The sequence below is a fragment of the Podarcis liolepis genome (genome assembly GCF_965112155.1).
Source record: "Podarcis liolepis genome assembly, chromosome: 8".
NCBI lineage: Eukaryota > Metazoa > Chordata > Lepidosauria > Squamata > Lacertidae > Podarcis > Podarcis liolepis.
Genome location: NC_139560.1, coordinates 10,506,855 through 10,528,526, shown reverse-complemented (window position 1 = coordinate 10,528,526; position 21,672 = coordinate 10,506,855). Strand labels below are relative to the sequence as shown.

The window sequence follows — 21,672 nt, the reverse complement described above, 5'->3', positions numbered from 1 at the left end:
GCCGGCAACGGGGAGAAGCGATCTTCTCCCCGCCGCCCCTTGCTTCAAAAGAGGTCCGGGGACAGCGGGGAAGATGCGCTGCGCTTCCCCGCTCTCCCCGGAGCTTGCGGGGCAAGCTTCGTTTTGCGAAGCAAGCCCATAGGGAAATGCGTCTTGCGAAGCGGCTAAGAAAACGAAAAACTCCTTCATCTAGCGAGTTTTTCGTCTTCCGATGCATTCATCTTGCAGGGCACCACTGTACATCATTATGTCTATTTCTATCCTGCCTTTTCCCCAGGCCGGCACTCGAGCCAGAATCAATAAACGTCAATAAGGAAAAACTTGGTTTGTCCTCTGCCTTATCAATAATAATAATAATAATAATAATAATAATAATAATAATAATAATTTATTTGTACCCCGCCCATGTGGCTGGGTTTCTCCAGCCACTCTGGGCGGCTTCCAACAAAGATTAAAAATACATTAAAATGTCACACATTAAAAACTTCCCTGAACAGGGCTGCCTTCAGATGTCTTCTAAATGTCAGGTAGTTGTTTGTCTCTTTGACATCTGATGGGAGGGCGTTCCACAGGGCGGGCGCCACTACCAAGGATTTGGTTAATTCAATAAGAAACAATATTATTTTAATATTCATCTCACCCAAAACAGTAATGGGCTTCATTTTATCCTATGCTTAAAATCATACTCAGCCAATTTTTATTGTACCTACTTGGTACAATACACACACACACACACACACACACACACACGTATATATGTAAAGGTAAAGGACCCCTGGACGGTTGAGTCCAGTCAAAGGCTGGGGTTGCGGCGCTCATCTTGCTTTCAGGCCAAGGGAGCCGGTGTTTGTCCACAGCTAGCTATCCAGGTCATGTGGCCAGCATGACTAAACCGCTTCTGGTGCAACAGGGCACAGTGACGGAAACCAGAGTGCACGGAAACACTGTTTACTGTCCCGCCGCAGCAGTACCTGTTTATCTACTTGCACTGGCATGCTTTCAAACTGCTAGGTTGGCAGGAGCTGCGACAGAGCAACAGGAGCGCACCCCGTCACGGGGATTTGAACCGCTGACCTTCTGATCGGCAAGCCCGAGGCTCGGTGGTTTAGACCACAGCGCCACCTGTGTCCACACACACACACACACACACACACGTGTGTGTTTACCACATGGTGCCTTCTCTTTAATTTGCTTTTATTTTCAATTTTTTAAAAACACCACCTTTATGGATATGCTATTGCCATTTTTAACCCAGGTTTCTGTTGCATTGTGTGTCACACTGCCTAGGTGTATTGTTATTAATCAAAAGCACCGTTTATATGTAAGTAAATCAGAAAGATGTGTTCCTAGTTTATAGAATTTTCTTCCACGCCAGTTTAGACTCCTTTAAGCAAAGATTAGACAAACTCAGAGGAGATTAGACCTATCCAAACCATGATAATACAACTGTACCATTCAGAGGAGGCGTATGATACACGTATCGTTTTTCTTTCCTCTCTCCCCTTGCGTATGTGAGAGGGAAAAATCAGTTTAAAAAACAACATATGGCATGATTTTATTTCTTTCACAGGTATTGAGGCACATAGTCACTTTGTGCCATCTGTATATGCAAATGTCTGGCACGTTTAAGACTATATAGAACTGTGAGGAGCAGGTTAGCAATAAATCACACAGAGCCAGTGAAGGTAACTTTTTATTCAAGGAAACAGGGATGGCTCTGGAAGGTACAGCAACTCGTCCTGGTGGATCTTGCCCCTATTGCGTGGACAGGCGGAGTCCCCCAAACCCTGGGCAGCCCCCCCCATGTGGAATAACAACTCAAGACAATGTGCTATGGGATTAAATTGGCCACAACTTTATTATACAGTGGTGCCTCGCAAGACGAAAAGAATCCGTTCTGTGATTCTCTTCGTCTAGCGTTTTTTTCCGTCTTGCGAAGCAAGCCCATTGAAGGATTACCAGATTAGCGCTATTAGCGCTATTAGAGGCTTTTAGCGGCTTATCTGCTGATCAGATCAGCTGATAAGTGGCTTAGCGGCTTAGAAAAAGGGGGGAAGAAAAAAAACAGCAGGAACTCGCAAGACATTGTCGTCTTGCGAAGCAAGCCCATAGGAGCTTCATTTTGCGAAGCACCTCCAAAACGGAAAACTCTTTCGTCTAGCGAGTTTTCCGTCTTGCGAGGCATTCATCTTGCGGGGCACCACTGTATTTCAGATGTGGGTAGACCTTGGCTCAGGCATTGGGCGTTTATCCCTCCCAGTCCCCAGCCGGGGATCTAGGGAACATCAAGGTTATCCAGTGTGTGTGGGGGGGATGGGCTGGCTCTGGAGAACATATGTTCAAGCAGAGATAGCTGCCCCCGTTACGCCGACGTCACAGGGGAGAGCAATGACCTCTCGGCATACGTTCAAAGCCCCCCTCAGAAAACCCCTTTAACGGGGAACCCTGGTATCGCCGTCGCAAAGGGGAAGGGGGCGTGGGTCACCGCACAGACACCCGATTTAGGAAGATAGACTAAAGGATTCTGCCCAAGGCCTGATACTGCCAAAGTTGTGACGCTTTGCTACGGGAAAGGCAAAAGCTGCCAACGCAGGGGAAGCTCTGGAGCCAACTGAAGATTCCCAGGTAAGATCCTCCCTCTTTTGTGTGGTCAGGTAGTCCCTCCCCTACCTGGCCTGGTCTCCTTGGCAACGCTTCCCCGGGCGGGATTGGACAACTGAGGTAGGCGGAGACCTCCAGGTATCCCACCTGGGGGAAGGCGAAGCCAAGCCTATGCTGATGAAGCCGCACAGGGTCCAGGGGCTGTGCACGTCCACACAAAGGGCGCCCCCCCATTTAATGTGGTGAGCGGTCATTCTCTAAGTCTCCTCCTTCCCTGGGTCCTTCTCCAGCAATCTGAGACTTTGTAGTCTTGTCTGTTTCTGCTCCTTGCTCTTCAGACCGCTTCTGGTCCCGGGAGACCAGCAGGGAGGGGAACTAACTGGTTGCAGGATGGGAAGACACCCTGGCTTCTGCAGCAGCCTGTCTTATCTCTGCCTCTTGACACCCCCTCCTCTCCAGCCTGCTTCTGATTTCTCTCTGCCACATACACCCCCAGCTCACTAAACCCTGTTCATCGCCCCGCCACCAATCCCCAAATACAGTCGCACCGTAGATTTGTATAACGGCATCACTATATTGGCAGTTCTATTTTCAATTCCTTTCCTAACGACCCATAGCACGGAATCTGATTCTTCACAGCTGCCACACACTCAACGAACAATTTAACCAATTAACTGACCGCAAGCTCCTGCGGTCAGCGAGCACAATTTCTTTAATCAGACGCCGAGTCTAATAAAGAGGCCTTCGAGAGGAACGGGTGATTACAATACAAAAATTTATTCGAAGTCATTTGCATCGTATTGAAAATGTCAACAATAAATAAGATGTCGCCAAAGAAAACAAAGTGATCCTTCATTTGCAGAGAGAAAAGTGATCATATAAAGAGTAGTATAAGAAAGAAAGATAGATAGATAGAAAGAAAGAAGACTTTGACGACAACCCTGGAGACAAGTGTCAAAGAAATTTGGCTTTGCTCAAAACACCCACACCTACAAATAAATACTTTTAAAAGATAATTTAGCAGGGACATTCCAGCCCTATTGGCCAACACCAGCAATTGAACCAGGTATTTCTGTATGCAAAGCTCTACTTTTGAGCTACAGTTCTTTCCTCAAAAGGGGAGCTTGCAGGGGCTGGCACTTGACCCTTGCCCCCACCGACATTTCTGTGATTAAGGTCGCCAACTGATCAGGAAACCTATCTAGGCCTGCTCCTCCGCCTTTAACACCCACTCCACCTTCAAAATAATTGGTGGGTAAAAGCTTCTGCGCAGAATGGAAAGTTGCAGCCAACAACTCAGGCAGACCCTGCTGAAATGGATTTGAATTAGGCAGTTGAGTTCAAAGCGTCTGCCCATTGCCTCCAGTTCAAGTTGTTGTTAAAGGCACAAGAGCACAAGTAGGTGTGTGTGTGTGTGTGTGTGTGTGTGTGTGTGTGTGTGTATAGCTGGTAACCCTCGCTGCGATCATAGCAGGAAGACAGCTATAGAGTGCTACTGGTTACTAGAGTTTTGCTGGAAAATGAGAAAACCCTTGTCATTTTGACTGTCATGTTAGCTTCCATTTTTAATCAATAAATCACCGATCACCTGGTATCAGAAAAGTGAGAAATGCTGGCTTTGCCGCCTAGAGGTAAACAGAGACACAGTCTCCTTCTTCTCAGCAAAGGGGAGAAGATGAACTTTCTGAATGCTCACAAAAGCTACTGGACATAGAATCTCACCCATTAAAGCAGGGCTGGTCTTTGACTGGGAGTCCATTTCCAAACAATGCCCAAAGCCCTGCCTGATTTTTAAAAGCTCAAATATTGAAGCAAGGGATTTTTGGGTACGTGTGTCTAAGTTGCTTGGGAACTTGCAGCCTTGCCAAATCAGCCTTGCCAAATCAGACACCAGGAGTATAAGCAGAACGCAGAAGAGAATTCTGCAAAAAGCAGCGACACGACCCAATAGGGAAGGGAGAAGGGGGAGAAATTACACCCACCCAACAAACACACCTTGATTTAAAAATGATAAGCTGAAAAGTTTCTTAAGAGTGATTTCTTTCCTTAAAAAAATAATACCACAGGTTCTGGAAGAAGAAGAAAACATTATGGAGGATAACGAAATAAGCAGCTCTTTTGAGAACGTTTTCTTTATGTTCTTACGCTCCAAGCTCTGCTGAGGTGGGCTGGTGAATAGTTTGATTGGGCTAAGGGTGCCAGTTTGTCTCCCTCTTCCGGCAGGGAATCTTATATTAGGACAGGCAGAAATCCAACCGGGGAAGCTGTTTCTCATATCATCATCTGGGAGCTTAGGGAAAGCTTTCCCAGTTGGACGTCTCCGTGGCTTGTGGGAAACAAAGGCATCAATCTGAGCTCTCATCGAGACTGAGGACAGTGCAGTCTCTGCCCCCGTCTAGAGAGCAGGGGTTGCTAACACACACAAACACACAACCTGCAGCCCTCATGGCTAAGTGAGAAAACCCATAAGCATTTCTGCCTGCTCAGACATTTACAGGGACATTCTGTGGTTCGGACACCTGTGTGCTCAAAGCAGATAATCTCCTTCCTACGAACTTCCACTTTCTATCCTTCCTTCATAACTGCCTTCCATCGCTCCTCCATGTTTTCATTCTCCCTACCAACCTAGAATTTTTTATCTTTCCTTTTTAAGAAACGCAATACATATATTCACATACTTGATTGAAAACCCCCCCTCAAAATACTGGAACAAGGAATAAGGTAAAGGTAAAGGAACCCTGACCATTAGGTCCAGTCGTGATCGACACTGGGGTTGTGGCGCTCATCTCGCTTTAGTGGCCGAGGGAGCTGGCGTACAGCTTCCGGGTCATGTGGCCAGCATGACTAAGCTGCTTCTGGCGAACCAGAGCAGCGCACGGAAACACCGTTTACCTTCCTGCCGGAGCGGTACCTATTTATCTACTTGCATTTTGACGTGCTTTCGAACTGCTAGGTTGGCAGGAGCAGGGACCGAGCAACGGGAGCTCACCCCATCGCGGGGATTCGAACCGCCGACCTTCTGATCGGCAAGTCCTAGGCTCTGTGGTTTAACCCACAGCGCCACCCGGAATAAATTAAGCCAATTTCACAATTCTGACCCAGTCCCAGATTGTGTTCAGGGTAAGTGCACCACCCAAAGCCAAGCCATGTGTCTCAGTTCTTTCTGTCCTCGCAGGGAAGGAGGTTTTTCCAGATCTCATGCAATGATGAACCAGAGTTCCTTTTAAAGGGGGGGTGGGACGGGACATCAGGGACTGAAACTAGAATCTTTCACATGCATATCAAGTGCCTCTGTGCTCAGTCCTCCTTGGGTGCTAACTACAAATTGATTTATTCAGATGTTGTTCCGACCCTATAAGCTCAGAGTACGATGTTAAAAAAACAACATTATTTCCAGTCTGTGGGTTGCCAATTAATTGGGGCAGTCTGGCCTGCTCTTGTGCATTTTGAGCAGCGACCCTGATCTGCAGGCGACGTTTCCCACAATGTGGAGGTAAGAATTTGCCGCTTGCGGATCATGTTGCTGTGAAAGGCACAGGCGCAGAGGTGGGCAAAAGGAACTGGCAACCCTACCAGGGAATCTAAACAATTCTGGGGCAGACAATAATATCCTTGCTGCGGCACTCATTTCGAACAGGTTTCGAACTACACCTGCACCGCGAAATTAATTACTGCAACCCACTGTGGCTAAGGGTCAAATGGCAAGTTTTCAAAAGGTGTCCTCAAATCTGGCCACTCTTGTTTTGAGGAAAAAGCAACCATACTGATCCTCACGTCGTCCCCTTCCTGCTGAAATACAGCTGGTTTATGCATTCTTATTTATTTAAAAATAATAATTGTATTTATCCTCAGATGTCGGTTGCCCGTGAGAACTAAAAAGCCTTGCACGAGATCTTTCGGAGAGGTTTTCAGAAAGGGTGTCTCTCTCCTTTTTATAGCGACAATTAAAATAGATACTATTTTTATTTTTTAAAAAAAGGAAATAAGAAGGTAGCATATCCATCTGGATTTTCAGCACAAAGAATCACTCTGACCCCCCCCCGCCAACGTCCCCTCAAGAGGTCCCACGACCAGCGCCACGAGGCGACTTTAACGTGGATCTGCCCACCACCGTTTTCTTGAAACCGCCACACAGCGGTCTTCCTAACAGTCTCACAATTAGTTCCTGTGGCAAATGCTTCGTTAAGGACGGCTTCCCCGCTCTTCATTCTCCGGAAGAGGATGCTTTCCACAACGTTCCAGCCTAATCTCTTCCCGTCACCTTCGCTTAAGGTCCTTGTCAACTGTGGAGATCATCCCTTCCTCTTTTCATTCTTTATAAGGTCCCTGACGGTGCGATCCTAGGCTTGCCTGCTCAGAAGTAAGCTGTATGGAGTTCGCTGGGGACTGACTCCCAAGTAATCCCATTCCCCGGCCATGGATCTCACATTTTGATTCTGCTCACTCCTCCGATGTAGCCCTTGAACAATATCCTCCTGAGGTGGAGACAATTTCCTTCCACTTCAGGACAATTTCACACAGGAGCCACATACCACAGCAGTAAAAAATAGAAGCCAAAAAAAATCTTTTTAAAATAAAAAACCCCACATTCTTTTAAAATAAGGCAAAAACGTTTCTCTCTCTCAAAAACAAAACTGAAACCTGACTGTTGCTCGCGAACCTTTCAAGTAGACTGAAGAAAGCTGTCGATAAAAAAACCCGATGATGGTAAGTAGCGTTGAACTTTGGTCAGATTTCCCTATATATATATGTAAAAAAGGTTTAATCAAGGGATTTCAGTCTCGGTGAGAGCCAAACAAGACAAAACGACTCTCCCTTTTATATTCTTGATATTTCAGAAAGGCACATGTCAATGACAAAAATTTATATAGATATAAAAATAACTTCATTTCTCTGATTGGTAGCAGAGTTGAAAGCTCAGAAGCGGCGAGAAAGACATTTTTAAAAGGTAAACAATAGTGACTAGTTTACTCCAGCTTCTTATATCTTCATTTTCAACCCCCCCCCCCAAATCTTTTCCCTCCTTAATTATGGCTATGAAAAAGAGCAAATACATTTCACACAGGGGGGGAAATCCACAGTAATAACTGGAAAGTGTTTCATTCAAAATTCCCAGCTCTTGGCAAATGGAATAATAGAATCATAATATTTTAGAGTTGAAAGGGACCCACAAGGGCCATCTAGTCCAACCCCCTGCAAGGCAGGAATCTCAGCTGAAGCTGGTGCCAATTTTTGCCGGCTGGTGACAAATGCACACTTGATCATAATGCAGTATGGGAGCTCGGAGGTCTTGCAAGGACGCTGCTCTTGGGAGAAGATAAAAAACAGAATTAGCTCCTTTTTGAGGTAATTTGTGAACAGAGAGGTTGTTTCACATCCACTGTTGTCAGGAATGAAATCCAGCATCTCTTTCGCTGTGTTTTCGGTCCCAGAGAAAATGAAAGCTCAAGATATGCATTCTCAGAAAGACGAAAAGGGGTTAGGGGTTGGGATCTAACTTTTGTTTCCTTTTACTTGCACAAGGCAAGATTTACAGAGTGGAAATGTCTCACGAACGGGAGAGTGGTGAAGCAGGAAGAGGAATACTCCCACATCCTTCAAACGTTGGTAAAGAAATCTCAGGAACCCAGCAATGCCACTTGCAAACTGCAACCCGGCGGTCGTTCCTGGCTTTTTCGGCTAAGGCGTGAGATACAGTCAACTCCGAGACCCCTTTCGTTTCGGCAAAAGTCTCTGTATTCCCCGTAAGTCAGAAATCACAGCGCTCCCCGTGACCGGGGTCATCTGCCCTTGAAAAAGCGTACTTTGTCGACCGAGGCAAGAGTCAACGTTATGTTGGATTCAAAATCCCCATCGTGGACGCCCGTCTGGCGGAAAGCCCCGGCTGATGGGTTGTTTTCCCAGTAGTGGTGCCAGTTCCCTTTGCTGTCGGCTCCGAAGCCATAAAGGTCCACCTGTGGGGGAAAAGAGAAAAGAGCTCTGAAGAAGTCTCGGCCTTCAATGTAGCAAGTGCGCTGCTTTAAAGCTCTAAACGGCCTCGGCCCAGTATACCTAAAGGAACGTCTCCACCCCAATCGTTGTGCCCGGGTGCTGAGGTCCAGCTCCGAGGGCCTTCTGGCGGTTCCCTCACTGTGAGAAGCAAAGCTACAGGGAACCAGGCAGAGGGCCTTCTCGGTGGTGGCACCCGCCCTGTGGAACACTCTCCCACCAGATGTCAAAGAGAAGAACTACTAGACTTTTAGAAGACATCTGAAGACAGCCCTGTTCAGGGAAGCTTTTAATGTTTAACAGACCACTGTATTTTAATACTTTCTTGGAAGCCACCCAGGGTGGCTGGGGAGACCCAGCCAGATGGGTGGGGTATAAATAATAAAATATTATTTTCAGGCCAGAGGCCCATCTACGTCCAGCATCCTGTCCTCAAAGTGGTCAACCAGATGAGTATAAGGGAAGTTTGCAAGCTGAACTGAGCACAGGAGCCCCTCCCCACTTCCCAGAAACTAATTTTCAGAGGTATTGATAGCTTTGTCCTCCACAAATTTGTCCTCTTATCAAGCCATCCAAGTTGGTGACCACCTGTATCTTATATAGTATTTAACGTCTTTCCCCATTTCCATGGATGGACGCCCTCTGCAAGCTCATGTGATGAGGGGAGAGCGGGAACGAGATTCTTGACCCTTCAATCTCCTTCCCATCCCCAGCTTCATCACCTTCCCCAAGCAGAGAAGGAGCCTATCTGCAGAGGTTGAGCTTCCCAACATATCTCCAATCTCCCCACCACACAATAATAATTGTGCGTGTGGGAGAAGAATGAATGAATTGGGTTGAAGTCATGTAAAGTGGTACCTCGGGTTACAGACACTTCAGGTTACAGACTCTGCTAACCCAGAAATAGTACCTCGGGTTAAGAACTTTGCTTCAGGATGAGAACAGAAATTGTGCAGCAGCGGCAGCGGGAGGCCCCATTAGCTAAAGTGGTACCTCAGGTTAAGAACAGTTTCAGGTTAAGAACGGATGTCCAGAACGAATTAAGGTCTTAACCCGAAGTACCACTGTGCCTGAACAAGTTAAAGGACCCCTGGATGGTTAAGTCCAGTCAAAGGCAATTATGGGGTTGCGGCGCTCATCTCGCTTTCAGGCCGAGGGAGCCAGCGTTTGTCCACAGACAGCTTTCCGGGTCATGTGGCCAGCATGACTAAACTGCTTCTGGTGCAACGGGACACCGTGATGGAAACCAGAGCACATGGAAATGCCATTTACCTTCCTGCCACAGCAGTACCTATTGATCTACTTGCACTGGCGTGCTTTCAAACTGATGGGTTGGCAGGAGCAATGGGAGCTCACCCCGTCGCAGGGATTCGAACCACCGACCTTCTGATCGGCAAGCCCAAGAGGCTCGGTGGTTTACACCACAGCGCCACCCGTGTACCTGAATAACCCAGAACTGACACTCAGCATCTATTTTTACCCTCACCGCAGGGGTTGTGAGGGACAGGTCTGCTCCGGTAGTTTATTATTTGGAAAAATATGGTCCCTCCTCTCTCTCATTTTCTTTTCCATGCCAGAAGAGGAGTTTGAAAGCCTCTGCTTTTGATTTAAAACTAACCACAGTTCCCTGTGACCTCTGAATCCGGCAACTGTGGTTTGTTTAAATGAAGTTAGTGAGCCTTGTTCACTCCCATCTGTTCTGTGAGGAGGAGGCTAGACACTTTCACTTTTGCTCAGTTACCTGAACTTGGTTACATCTGAACTTGGAGAATTAGCCCATATTCACACCTCACTGAGGATGTGAATTATGTGCAGAACAAAGTGGCCCTATTAGAAGCGGTGTTTCTATGATGTCTGCAATGCTCACAAGCTCTCCAGGGATCTGTGGTTGGTTTAGAAAGTGGAAGCTTTCGTTCTCCCTCTTGAGCAGGCACAGTGGCAAACCACAGTTTCCCATGATGTCTACAGGGAGCCCTAGCATTGCACGTACCTCATCGCAGATGTGAAGAGCAAATATAACCGACAGGAAGCCTGTTGAGGGGTATCTCCCATGATGATGCAACCAGTTATCGTAAACGTATTTTATGAAGAAGGGGTGATAAATCAGGATCTGTGCAGAATGAATCAACAGGCCTTGTTAGTTTGGTTGCAGATACAACACGGATGCAAAAAAAGGTCGCTAAGAACAGATATGAAATTGGATAAGGTTAGAAGTCGCTGAATCCAAGTGCAAAATTGCTGTAAAAGGTGGGATTTCAGAATCAGAATTTGTGTATTTATTCACCTGCCTTATCTTGTAAAAACCAGGATGGGTCAGAACATTTAGAACATGAGTGGCCCCTGCAGTCCTCCAAATGCTATTGGTCTTTGAATGAATGTTAGAAGGATGTTGGATAGAAACTAAGTGGTTTCCAGCTGTAACGCTTTAGGAGATACGAAAAAAAAGGCTTACAAATGGGTAAAAGCTTAATGGTAAGGATTTGCTGAACTAACAAACTGAAGTGGAATACAAAGAAGGGAGGTATGAGGAGGTCCGGGGAAATAAGCGTAAGGAAGATATGTTATGGAAAATTATTTGTTTTTTAAACTGTTTTTATGTTGTATTTTGGTTTTTTATTTTATTTTTCATTTTCATTGTTATACTTTAAAAACTTTAATAAATATCTTTTTTAAAATAATAATAATAATGCTATTGGTCTTTGCCTCCAACTCCTATCTGCCCCAGGCAATAAACCAGAGCTTTCCAAACTTTTCATCTTGGGGGACACACTTTTGAGACATGCATCATTTTGCGACACAGGAATTCAGTTTTACTAGCAAACCAGAGGTTCAACTGACCCCCTTCCAGGAACGTTCGTGCGACACACCTACACACTGCAGCCGATAACACTAACGTGTCACGGCACAGTTTGGAAAGCTCTGCAATAAACGAACAGTTCAAGGAAATGCTAGATGTGCAGTTCCCATCACCACCAGTAAGTGGAGATGCAGCGACGCCACTGAACTCCTAGCTTGGTTCCTGCTTCTTCTTACAGTTACAGGGTGGGAATTTTGAGCCACATCACTTTGCAAGCCGCCTTTGAAACTTTGGCTCATCCCCCCTGACATGATATGGGGTTTGTAGTAAGGATGGAGGGATCTGTAAATTTTTGTTCTATGTTTTTCCCTCCCTTTTACATGTGTTCATTCATAAATCAATTTCACCTCATTTCTACAGTCGCCTGAGATATTAAAAAAAAAAATCCTGTACAAAAATGCATTTTGTTAAATGTTTCATTGCAAAGTAGGTACTGGAGCTGTGGCTCAGTAGGACGGCATCTGCTTTGTTTGAAGAATGCCCAGAGCTCAATTCTCAGCATCCCTACGTAGAGCAGGGAATGTCCCTTTTAAGGAAACACAAAACAAAAACACAGAGAGCAGCTGCCAGTCAGTGTAGACAATACTAAGCTAGATGGCTCCCAGTACGTTTCCAAGCACAATTCAAAGTGTTGGTGCTGACCTTTAAAACCCTAAACAGCCTCAGTCCAGGAGGAGCGTCTCCACTCCCATCGTTCCACCTGGACACTGAGGTCCAGCGCTGAGGGCCTTCTGGCGGTTCCCCCACTGCAAAAAGTGAGGTTACAGGGAACCAGGCAGAGGGCCTTCTCGGTAGTGGCACCCTCCCTGTGGAATGCCCTCCCATCAGATGTCAAAGAGAACAACAACTACCAGACTTTCAGAAAACATCTGAAGGCAGCCCTGTTTAGGGAAGCTTTTCATGCTTGATGTATTACAGTATTTTAATATTTTGTTGGAAGCCGCCCAGAGTGGCTGAGGAAGCCCAGCCAGATGGGCAGGGTATAAATTATTAGTATAGTCTCGACTCAGTATAAGGCAACTAAACATGCTATTGCAAAATATGTATTTTATGTCAATGTTCAGACCCCTGGTGATGGAATTGACTGACTGGCTAAACCCAGTGAGTGCACCTGATGGGTCTCAAACCCTCGGTGAGTTAAGGACTTCCCCTGCATGTGAAGACAGGCTTCAGTGGATACAGAGGACGAGACCAATAGTGGGTCCAATGGTCAAGAAGGGGTTTCCTGCATGTGCTGTAGAGGGATGTGAGGGGCAGGTGCGGCTCATCTATATCTACGATACAGATGCAATGAGGCAGCGAGCTGCAGCTGGCTGTAAAGCAAAACATGATGGGAATGTTGGGACTGTTCTGTGGGAACAGAGGGACAGTCTAATCACAGTGCTGAGCACCGGATTTAGCTCAGAGTGTAATTTGACCTGTACAGGAAGTACAGGAGGTGGGGTTTGTCCCTCTGCTGATGGAGATTGAAGAGAGCAGACGTGTTTCTCTGTAATGCTGCAAAGACAGAAATAAAGGCATGTAAATACATTTTTGTCTATCTCTTTCCCCTTCCTGGGGGGGGGGGGGAGAGTGGTGTGTTCTTCTCACGTCTGAGGAGGATCGCCGATCGTGACCTAGCCTGGATCCTGCCGGAGAATGCAGACAGGGAGGTCAACCGGGATTCAAGCCGGGTGCCTGGAGAGTGGCCAGTTTCTCCTGATAAGGCTTGATTTCCTAACAGGTAGCCCATCCAGGAGAAGGAAAACTCTGGTCCTAAACTTGTGCTGCCTTCGGGAGAAGAAAAAGCTCTAGGGTAAACCATACATAAATCCAGAATGGAGTCCCTAAGACGGTTGGATGGCACCTTGTATGCCTCCTTCTTGCAAGTCCTGCAGCCAAGCTGCTGCCAAAAGTCTTGCTCTGCTTTTCTTTGGACCATATCAGCAATGCTGCGGGGGGGGGGGGGGTCTTGTCACCTGAGCAACCCAGGACCTCCATAATAATAATTTGCTATTTATACTCTGCCCATCTGGCTGGGTTTCCCCAGCCACTCTGGGCGGCTCCCAACAGAATATTAAAAACATGATAAAACATCAAAACTTCCGCAAACAGGGCTGCCTTCAGGTGTCTTCTAAAAGTCAGATAGTTGTTCATTTCCTTGACATCTGATGAGAGGGCGTTCCACAGGGCAGGTGCCACTACTGAGAAGGCCCTCTGCCTGGTTCCCTGCAACCTCACTTCTTGCAGGGAGGGAACTGCCAGAAGGCCCTTGGAGCTGGACCTCAGTGTCAGGGCTGAATGAGGAAACCAGGTTTGCATTCCAGGGAGGTCACTTCAGTGCTGCTAACGCAGCAGTTTGAACATCACCCCTGGAGGTGCACTCCATTCCCTCTCAAGACAGACAGATGCCAGCAACACACTTCCAGATCAACTTTATACTAAAACACACCTTTTCTGGGTGCCTTTGGGTATAAGATACCTAAAAGATCGTCTGACCCCTTGTATACCCTACTGATCACTGCAGGTACCATCTGCTCCCATCTTCCTTCTTTTTTTATATATTAAAGATTTTCTTGATTTACAAAGGTGTGTGCAATGTCTTTCTCTCTAGTTTCCCCCCATGTAACATTTTTACAAATCAGTTTGATTTGTTGAGACATTAGGAAGAAAAGGGGAAAAGAGGTGGAGAGGGGAAGAAGATGGGTGAGGGTGGGGTCGGGTGGCGATATTTCTATTTTATTTAATATATGTAGGGTTTGGTGTCAGCGTTCCTTGTGCAGGTTCTCTGCTGTTCACTTGTGTTCCTTTGGTGGTGAGAGAGGTTGGGGTTGGCCTAGGGTGTGGTTGTTCATTTGTGGTTGGCTGTGGTGGTCTTTGTTTTCATGTGTGAGTGGGGGTGGGTGGGTGTTTTGGATCAGGTCAGCCATATTGATTTGTATGCCGTTGGTGGATTTTTGTCGTTGTCTTGTGGGGCTGTGTGTGTGATAAAGGGGAGCCATACCGGCGGTGAAGGCGTCTTCTTCTATTTGTCCCCATGTCAGTTTCAGTTTACTGGTTAATTTTTCTAGTAAGGCTGTTTCACATAATATTTTGTACTACTGGTCTGTGCTTACTCCTGGCAGTTCTCTCCAGTGTCTGGCTATGATGCTTCTGGCTGCTGAAAGCAGGTGGACTATGAGTTCTTTGTGGTGTAGAAATCGGACCTTTGGTGGGATGTCATCTGTCTTGTGGAATTTCTTCCTGCTGCATATCAAATAAGCACCACCACTACTGAAAAGCTTCCTTTTTTAACAAGCCTTTAAACCGGGGCTTTTAATCCCACTTTGTATCCATACTGGATTTGAAATCATTTTGATATAAGAAATTATTCTATATAAGTTTTCTACTGCTGATACTTTTATTGCTCAGTTGCTTCAAGGTGTTTCCCTGGAAGTGATGCATAAATGGAATTAACTTTGTGTTTTGTTGTGTTGTGTTACAATTTAGAATATTCATTTAAACAACCTCAAAATATCAATGACTTCCCTTCCTCTCCTTCCATGGTTCATTTTGCATAACATAAATCCCTGCCTATTTTATATAAACCAAACCCTTCAGCATTCCATTATTGCATCCATCAAAACTTATTTATACTGCTGAATATATCTTAATGCTGCCAATGTTTTCAAGCGTACACAAAATAGAGCTAACTTTGTAAGCGAGCACTGCAAATCTTAGAGAAGTTCCATCTATGGTTAGCCAGCTGGACAGCTCAGTTGGCAGAGCACAAGACTCTTAATCTCACGGTTGTGGGTTCGAGTCCTACGCTGGGCAAAAATTCCTGCATTGAAGGGCCGGTCTTTTCTGATTCTACAATTCTACGGTTTGAAGGATCATCTGAATGTAGCCCATGCTTACGTACGGAAGAACTTTGTGGCCAGATCAGAGCAATAACTCACCTTGCCTTTGTTGACTTTGATTTTGCGTGGCACTGGAATATATGTGCTGTCAAAGAAAAGATATACGTGAGTCAGTAAAAGCAAGGTACACCCTGTGCAGAACGCAGTAATTTTTTTAAAAAAAATAGTAAAACATCCACCCTTACTTCTAAATCCAAAGTCTTGGCATCTATGTCATTTATGAATGACACACTAAATTAAAATGCCGAGGTTGTAGGTTTGCAAAATATAGGGAGGAATTCAGATCGCTATCCCGTCACAGTGCATTTCTGCTTGGAAGATGGAGCAAACTCCCTTTAGGGCCTGTTGAATTTGTCAACTTTCAAATTCCAAAAAATGAGGGGATGCTAAAAAGTGTGACTTGGGAATTCAAAAGGTATTTTGGTTCAATTAATATGATTTAGTTTGGCCTGGTAAGTAAAATGTGTGTAAAATGGCATAGAAATCATTAAAAATTATTTCCAAGTACCTGTAGTTACATTATATATCAATATTATATTTATTTATTTATTATTATTATTTAGCATTACCTGACATTTTCAGAAGGCAAAATTAAAATTCTTTGGTTTTCCTAAAGGAGTGCTTCTTCATCAAATGCAGACTTACCAAGCTAAATGTTGTCCAATCACAAAAATAATAGCAGTTTTGAATTCCTCACACCAAAAAACACACAAATTTAAAGACTCCTCACCGAATAAATTTGCAAAAGTTAAGTTTAATTCCCTAAAATGGCACACCCTACTCCCCCATGTGCTGTCCTGGGGTTCTCTTGACCCCTTGCCCACCAGAGCTGATCTGGGGCACATGGGTGCAGTACATATGAAAAAGCCCCACTTGTGCTAGCAGGACTTCTGCTAGCATAACTGTTTTATTTCCCTCCAGCCCATAGTCAATTTGCCAAAAGTTAAACACAGAAAGGGCATTAAACCTTAGGCGAGCAAAGACTGGCAACTCCATGTCTCTCCACATGCCCTGTTCCTGAATGGCTAAGCTACTGTGATGTCATGGAATGTTCACTCACTCCCTCTACTCCTCACAGCTGTCAGTCAACAGAATGCTCTCCCTTTCCCCAACCAATGTTCTGTCTGTCCTGTCTGCATGACAGAACACTCAGGTTTGCTGTGGATCAAGGAAAAAGCTCTTTAATCCTCAGAAAAAGTAAATAGCTGCTGTGAAACCCACTTTTTTTTAAAAGACACATACATATTTTTTATTTTATAAAAAATTCCCTGCCATATATGTGGCATTCTGGTTTGGATGAAGCCGTTGCTAAAATCCATTTCTTTACCAAAGGGAGACTAATCCATTCCCTTAAACTCGGCTAATAAGAACAGAGGCTTTTGTCAATTCCCAAATAAAACCCTGGAACGTGAAACCTTTGATGAACGCTTCGGTTTGTGCTTATCCTGTCCAGGAAGTTTGCTTTGATTCTGTTACACTGTAAGCTGCCTAAATTTCTTTAGCCTTTGCTCCATCGCATTACATGCAGACATTCACGTTGCCTTGCTTCCTGCTGCTTGCTTTTCACGGACAGCGAGATCAAAGGAACCCTGACCCCTTCTCCTCCACCCCCCCCCAAAAAATAAATAAGGCACAATAGAGAGGGGGAGGGGAAAATAGAGGAAGTGCCACGCAGCACATTGTATCTCAGTATGCAAAACCACAACTTTGCATATCCGTTTCTATTTAACGATTTTCCTCTCTCATTTCCTAGTTCTGTTTAGCAAAAAGAGGCACCGTTACTATGATGAAATCTGTGTGTATTGAAAGAGAACATCTATATTGCAAGGGGGATCAGATACGTTATTCTTATCCTGGCTAGTAGGCTATGGACGACTTACTAATGGTATATGTGAACAGGATCTAGGGCAGTGTTTCCCAACCGGTGTTCCGCGGCACACTAGTGTGCCGCGAGACGTTGGCTGGTGTGCCATGGGAGGGAGGCGGGCGAGTCGGGCGGCGAGAGGCGGGGCGGCGGCGGCGAGGATCCGCGTCGAGCCGGGGGCGGCTCCGCGGTGGTGGTGCCGAGGTTTCTCTCTCCATTCTCCCCTCACACACACACACAGGAAATAACACAGGATCAGCTGACAGGACCCGGCCAATGGGGCGACGGCGGGGCAGCGTGCGCAAAAGGGAGGAGCGCGAGACAGCGGACGAGGAGGAGGCCGGCATGTCCGGGCAGCAGCAGCAACAACAGCAGCAGCAACTCCCGGCGATGGCTCCTCAAGCCCCGGGCAACCCTACTCCCTCACCGGCCTCGGCCGCCCTCCTGCTCCACCCGCCGCCGCCTCCCCCGCCGCCGCCGGCCACCTCAGCCCCGCCGCCGCCCCCTCCTCCGCCCGCTATCGCCGCCACCACCACAACAGCCGCCGCCGCCTCAGCTGCCGCCGTCCCTCAGTCCCTCGCTTTGCTGCCTCCTCCCCCCCCACCCCCAAAGCTTGGAGGTTCCCCGGCAAGGGGGAGGGGGAAAAATTGAAACTTTCACTTTCGTGCGTCCCTCCCGGCGTGACGCTGCGCGCTGACGTCACGGGGCTGTAATGGTGGTGTGCCGCGAGATTTTTTTCATCAAACAAGTGTGCCTTTGCCCAAAAAAGGTTGGGAAACACTGATCTAGGGGTCTTGGTGGAGCACATGTTTAACAGGAGTCAACAGTGTGATACAGCATCAAAAAAAGGTGAATGCTATTCTAGGCTGTATCAACAGAAGTCTAGCGTCCAGATCAAGGGAAAGGATAAAGTAAAGGTAAAGGGACCCCTGACCATTAGGTCCAGTTGCAGACGACTCTGGGGTTGCGGCACTCATTTCGCTTTACTGGCCAAGAGAGCTGGGGTACAGCTTCCGGGTCATGTGGACAGGATGACTAAGCCGCTTCTGGCAAACCAGAGCAGCACATGGAAGCACCGTTTACCTTCCTGCCGGAGCGGTACCTATTTATCTACTTGCACTTTTGACATGCTTTCGAACTGCTAGGTTGGCAGGAGCAGGGACCGAGCAACGGGAGCTCACCCCGTCACGGGGATTCGAACCGCCGACCTTCTGATCGGCAAGTCCTAGGCTCTGTGGTTTAACCCACAGCACCACCCGCGTCCCTGGTAGGGAAAGGATAGTCCCACTCTATTCTTCCTTGGACACACCACACCTGCAGGACTGTCCAGTTCTGGGTGCCACAATTTAAGAAGGATGTTGACAAGCTGGAACGTGTGCAGAGGAGGGTGACCAAGATGATCAAGGGTCTGGAAACCAAGCCTTATGAGGAACGGTTTAAGGAGCTGGGTATGTTTAACCTGGAAAAGAGGAGACTTAGAGGAGTTATGATTTGTTGTTGTTGTTTAGTCATTTAGTCGTGTCCGACTCTTCGTGACCCCGTGGACCAGAGCACGCCAGGCACTCCTGTCTTCCACTGCCTCCTGCAGTTTGGTCAAACTCATGTTAGTGGAGATATGATAGCCATCTTCAAATATCTCAAGGGCTGTCACGTGGAAGAGGGAGCATGCTTGTCTTCTCCTGCTCTGGAGGGTAGGACGTGAACCAATGGCTTCAAGGAGATTCCATCTAAACACACAGAAATGCTTTCTGATAGTTAAGGGCAGTTCGACAGTGGAATAGACCCCAACGAGAGGTGGTGGAATCTACTTCCTTGGAGGTTTTTAAGCAGAGGTTGGGTGGCCATCTGTCATGGATGCTTTAGCTGAGATTCCAGAAGAGCATAAGCTTTTTTTGCTGCTGCATTTCTGGTCCTGCTTACTGGTTTTCCACAAGTGTCACGGTCCGGTTCACGGGCAATCAAAGTCCCGGCAGGGGACGTCAGGACCGGGGGCAAGATGGCGGGATGGGAGCAGGAACGGGGGCCCAGAAGCCAGGATTCAGGAAGCCAAGGGCCAGGAAGCAAGGAGTCACGAAGTCAAGGGTCCGAGGATCAAGAAGCAGGGAGTCAAGAAGCCGAGGTTCAAGGATCAGGAAGCAAGAAGCCAAACGTAGCAAGGCAGGAAGCGTGCTGCTGTGGCAAAGAGCTGAAGGGAAATGCTGATCTTATAACCCTTCCTAGCTCTTGCCACCAGGTGCTGTGAGTTACCAACTAGCCTCACCTGTGCGGCCGCGCCTTGCCTCTTCAGAACAAACTCAGGAAGGCCCCAGTCCTGCAAAGTCCTATTGGTCACAGGGCCTGGCTCCTGCACACACACCTGACAACAGGCACCACAATTCAAGAAGGACACTGACAAACTGGAACGTGTCCAGAGGAGGGCAACCAAAATGGTCAAAGGCCTGGAAACGATGCCTTATGAGGAACGGCTAAGGGAGCTGGGCATGTTTAGCCTGGAGAAGAGGAGGTTAAGGGGTGATATGATAGCCATGTTCAAATATATAAAAGGATGTCACATAGAGGAGGGAGAAAGGTTGTTTTCTGCTGCTCCAGAGAAGCGGACACGGAGCAATGGATCCAAACTACAAGAAAGAAGATTCCACCTAAACATTAGGAAGAACTTCCTGACAGTAAGAGCTGTTCGACAGTGGAATTTTCTGCCAAGGAGTGTGGTGGAGTTTCCTTCTTTGGAGGTCTTTAAGCAGAGGCTTGACAACCATATGTCAGGAGTGCTCTGATGGTGTTTCCTGCTTGGCAGGGGGTTGGACTCGATGGCCCTTGTGGTCTCTTCCAACTCTATGATTCTATGATTCTATGATCTGGCTGGCCACTGTGAGAACAGGATGCTGGGCAAGATTGGCCATTGGCCTGATCCAGCATGCTCTCCTTATGTTCAGTGGGACAGGTCTCAAATCCCCACTCATGTAATGATGCCCCATGGGTGACCTTGAGCCAGTCACTGCCTCGCAGGGTTGTTGTGTGGATTAAATGAGATGGGGAGAGGATCACACAGTATGCCAACATTGAGCTCTTTGGAGAAAAAGGTGAGATATAAATGCAATAAATAAAAATAAACGTTTTTACTGCCAACAACAATGGCTGGATGAGGCCAAAGGCCCGTCTGATTCCGCATTCATTCCATTCTCCCAACAGCCAGCCAGGTTCCTATGGGGTCATGACCGCTTGCTTCCCCCATATATTGTCGGTCTCCGTTGAGGCTCAAAATTGAGCTGCGCCTGCTTTGGCTCTCTATGGCCCATTGCAGGGAAAAAGTGCTCTCACTTCATAAAAAAAGTCTCTGTCCATTAATCAAGAGCCCATCTTCTTCCTGCTTGCCAAAGGCCTGCTCTCTACATTATGTGCTCCTTGTGTTTTTAATTTCCTGGCTGGAACTCGGTGGGCTGCCGTGGCTTATAATAATAATAACCATCATCGAGACACTAACTTCAGGAACCTGCCTGATCTGATCGGCGGCAACTTCCAGACGCAATAAATGGAACAGGAAGGAGCCACGTAAGAATAAATATCAGGTGGGTGTTGGAGGGCGAGATTGAACACCTTCTAATAGCCTACATCAGCCAGATATAGAATCATAGAATTGTAGAGTCGGGAAGAACTGAGGAGTTGGTTAGCCCAACCTGCTGCAATGCAGGAATCGCAACGGAAGAATCTCTGACCACAAGCTTAACATAAGTCAACGTTGTGATGCAGCAGCAAAAACAGCTAATGCTACTTTAGGCTGGATCGACAGAAGTCTAGTGTTCAGATCAAGGGAAGTAATGGTCCCACTCTTATTCTGCCTTGGTCAGACCACACCTGGAGTCCAGTTCCCAGCACCACAATTTAGGATGTTGACAAGCTGGAACGTGTGCAGAGGAGGGCAACCAAGGGGATCAAGGGTCTGCAAACCAAACCTCAGGAGACTGAGAGGAGATACAACAGCGGGATCACATTCATCCAGTGCTTTACCAACTGCACTGGCTCCCGGTGGAGTAGAGGGTCAGGTTTAAGGTGCTGGTTTTGACCTTTAAAGCCCTATACGGCCTAGCACCCACGTACCTACGGGACCGCCTCTCCCGGTATGCCCCGCGGAGGACCTTAAGGTCCACAAATAACAACACTTTGGAGCTCCTGAGCCTCAAGGAGGTTAGAATGGTTTCAACTAGGGCCAGGGCCTTTTCAACACTGGCCCCGACGTGGTGGAACGCTCTGTCACAAGGGCCCAGCGGGACTTGACATCTTGACAGCTGTTCCGCCTGGCCTTTGGTTTGGACTCGGTCTGACCCTTATGTTTCTCTCCCCTTATGGTCTTGATTTATCAGCTATTTTAAAATGAGGCTGCATTTTAAATTGCATTTTAACCTGTATTTTAAATTGGGTTTTGTTTTGTTTTTCTCCCTCTCTTTCCCCACTACAGTGGTGCCTCGCAAGACGAAATTAATCCA

At 46.9% G+C, this 21,672-nt stretch overlaps 1 protein-coding gene across 5 annotated transcripts in view; it reads right to left on the bottom strand.

Annotated features, from left to right (window-relative positions):
* Positions 1-3,357: 3,357 nt before the first annotated feature.
* ST3GAL1 (ST3 beta-galactoside alpha-2,3-sialyltransferase 1) overlaps positions 3,358-21,672 on the bottom strand; it is a 116,803-nt gene continuing 98,488 nt past the window's right edge. For all 5 annotated transcript variants that reach the window (XM_083516934.1, XM_083516936.1, XM_083516935.1 and 2 more), the window contains 3 exons: positions 15,367-15,412; positions 10,580-10,699; positions 3,358-8,555 (listed from right to left, as the gene is read on the bottom strand). In XM_083516934.1, coding sequence (XP_083373060.1) covers positions 8,382-8,555; positions 10,580-10,699; positions 15,367-15,412 — 340 coding nt within the window. In that variant the 3' untranslated portion in view covers positions 3,358-8,381. The remainder of the gene's footprint in view (positions 8,556-10,579; positions 10,700-15,366; positions 15,413-21,672) is intronic.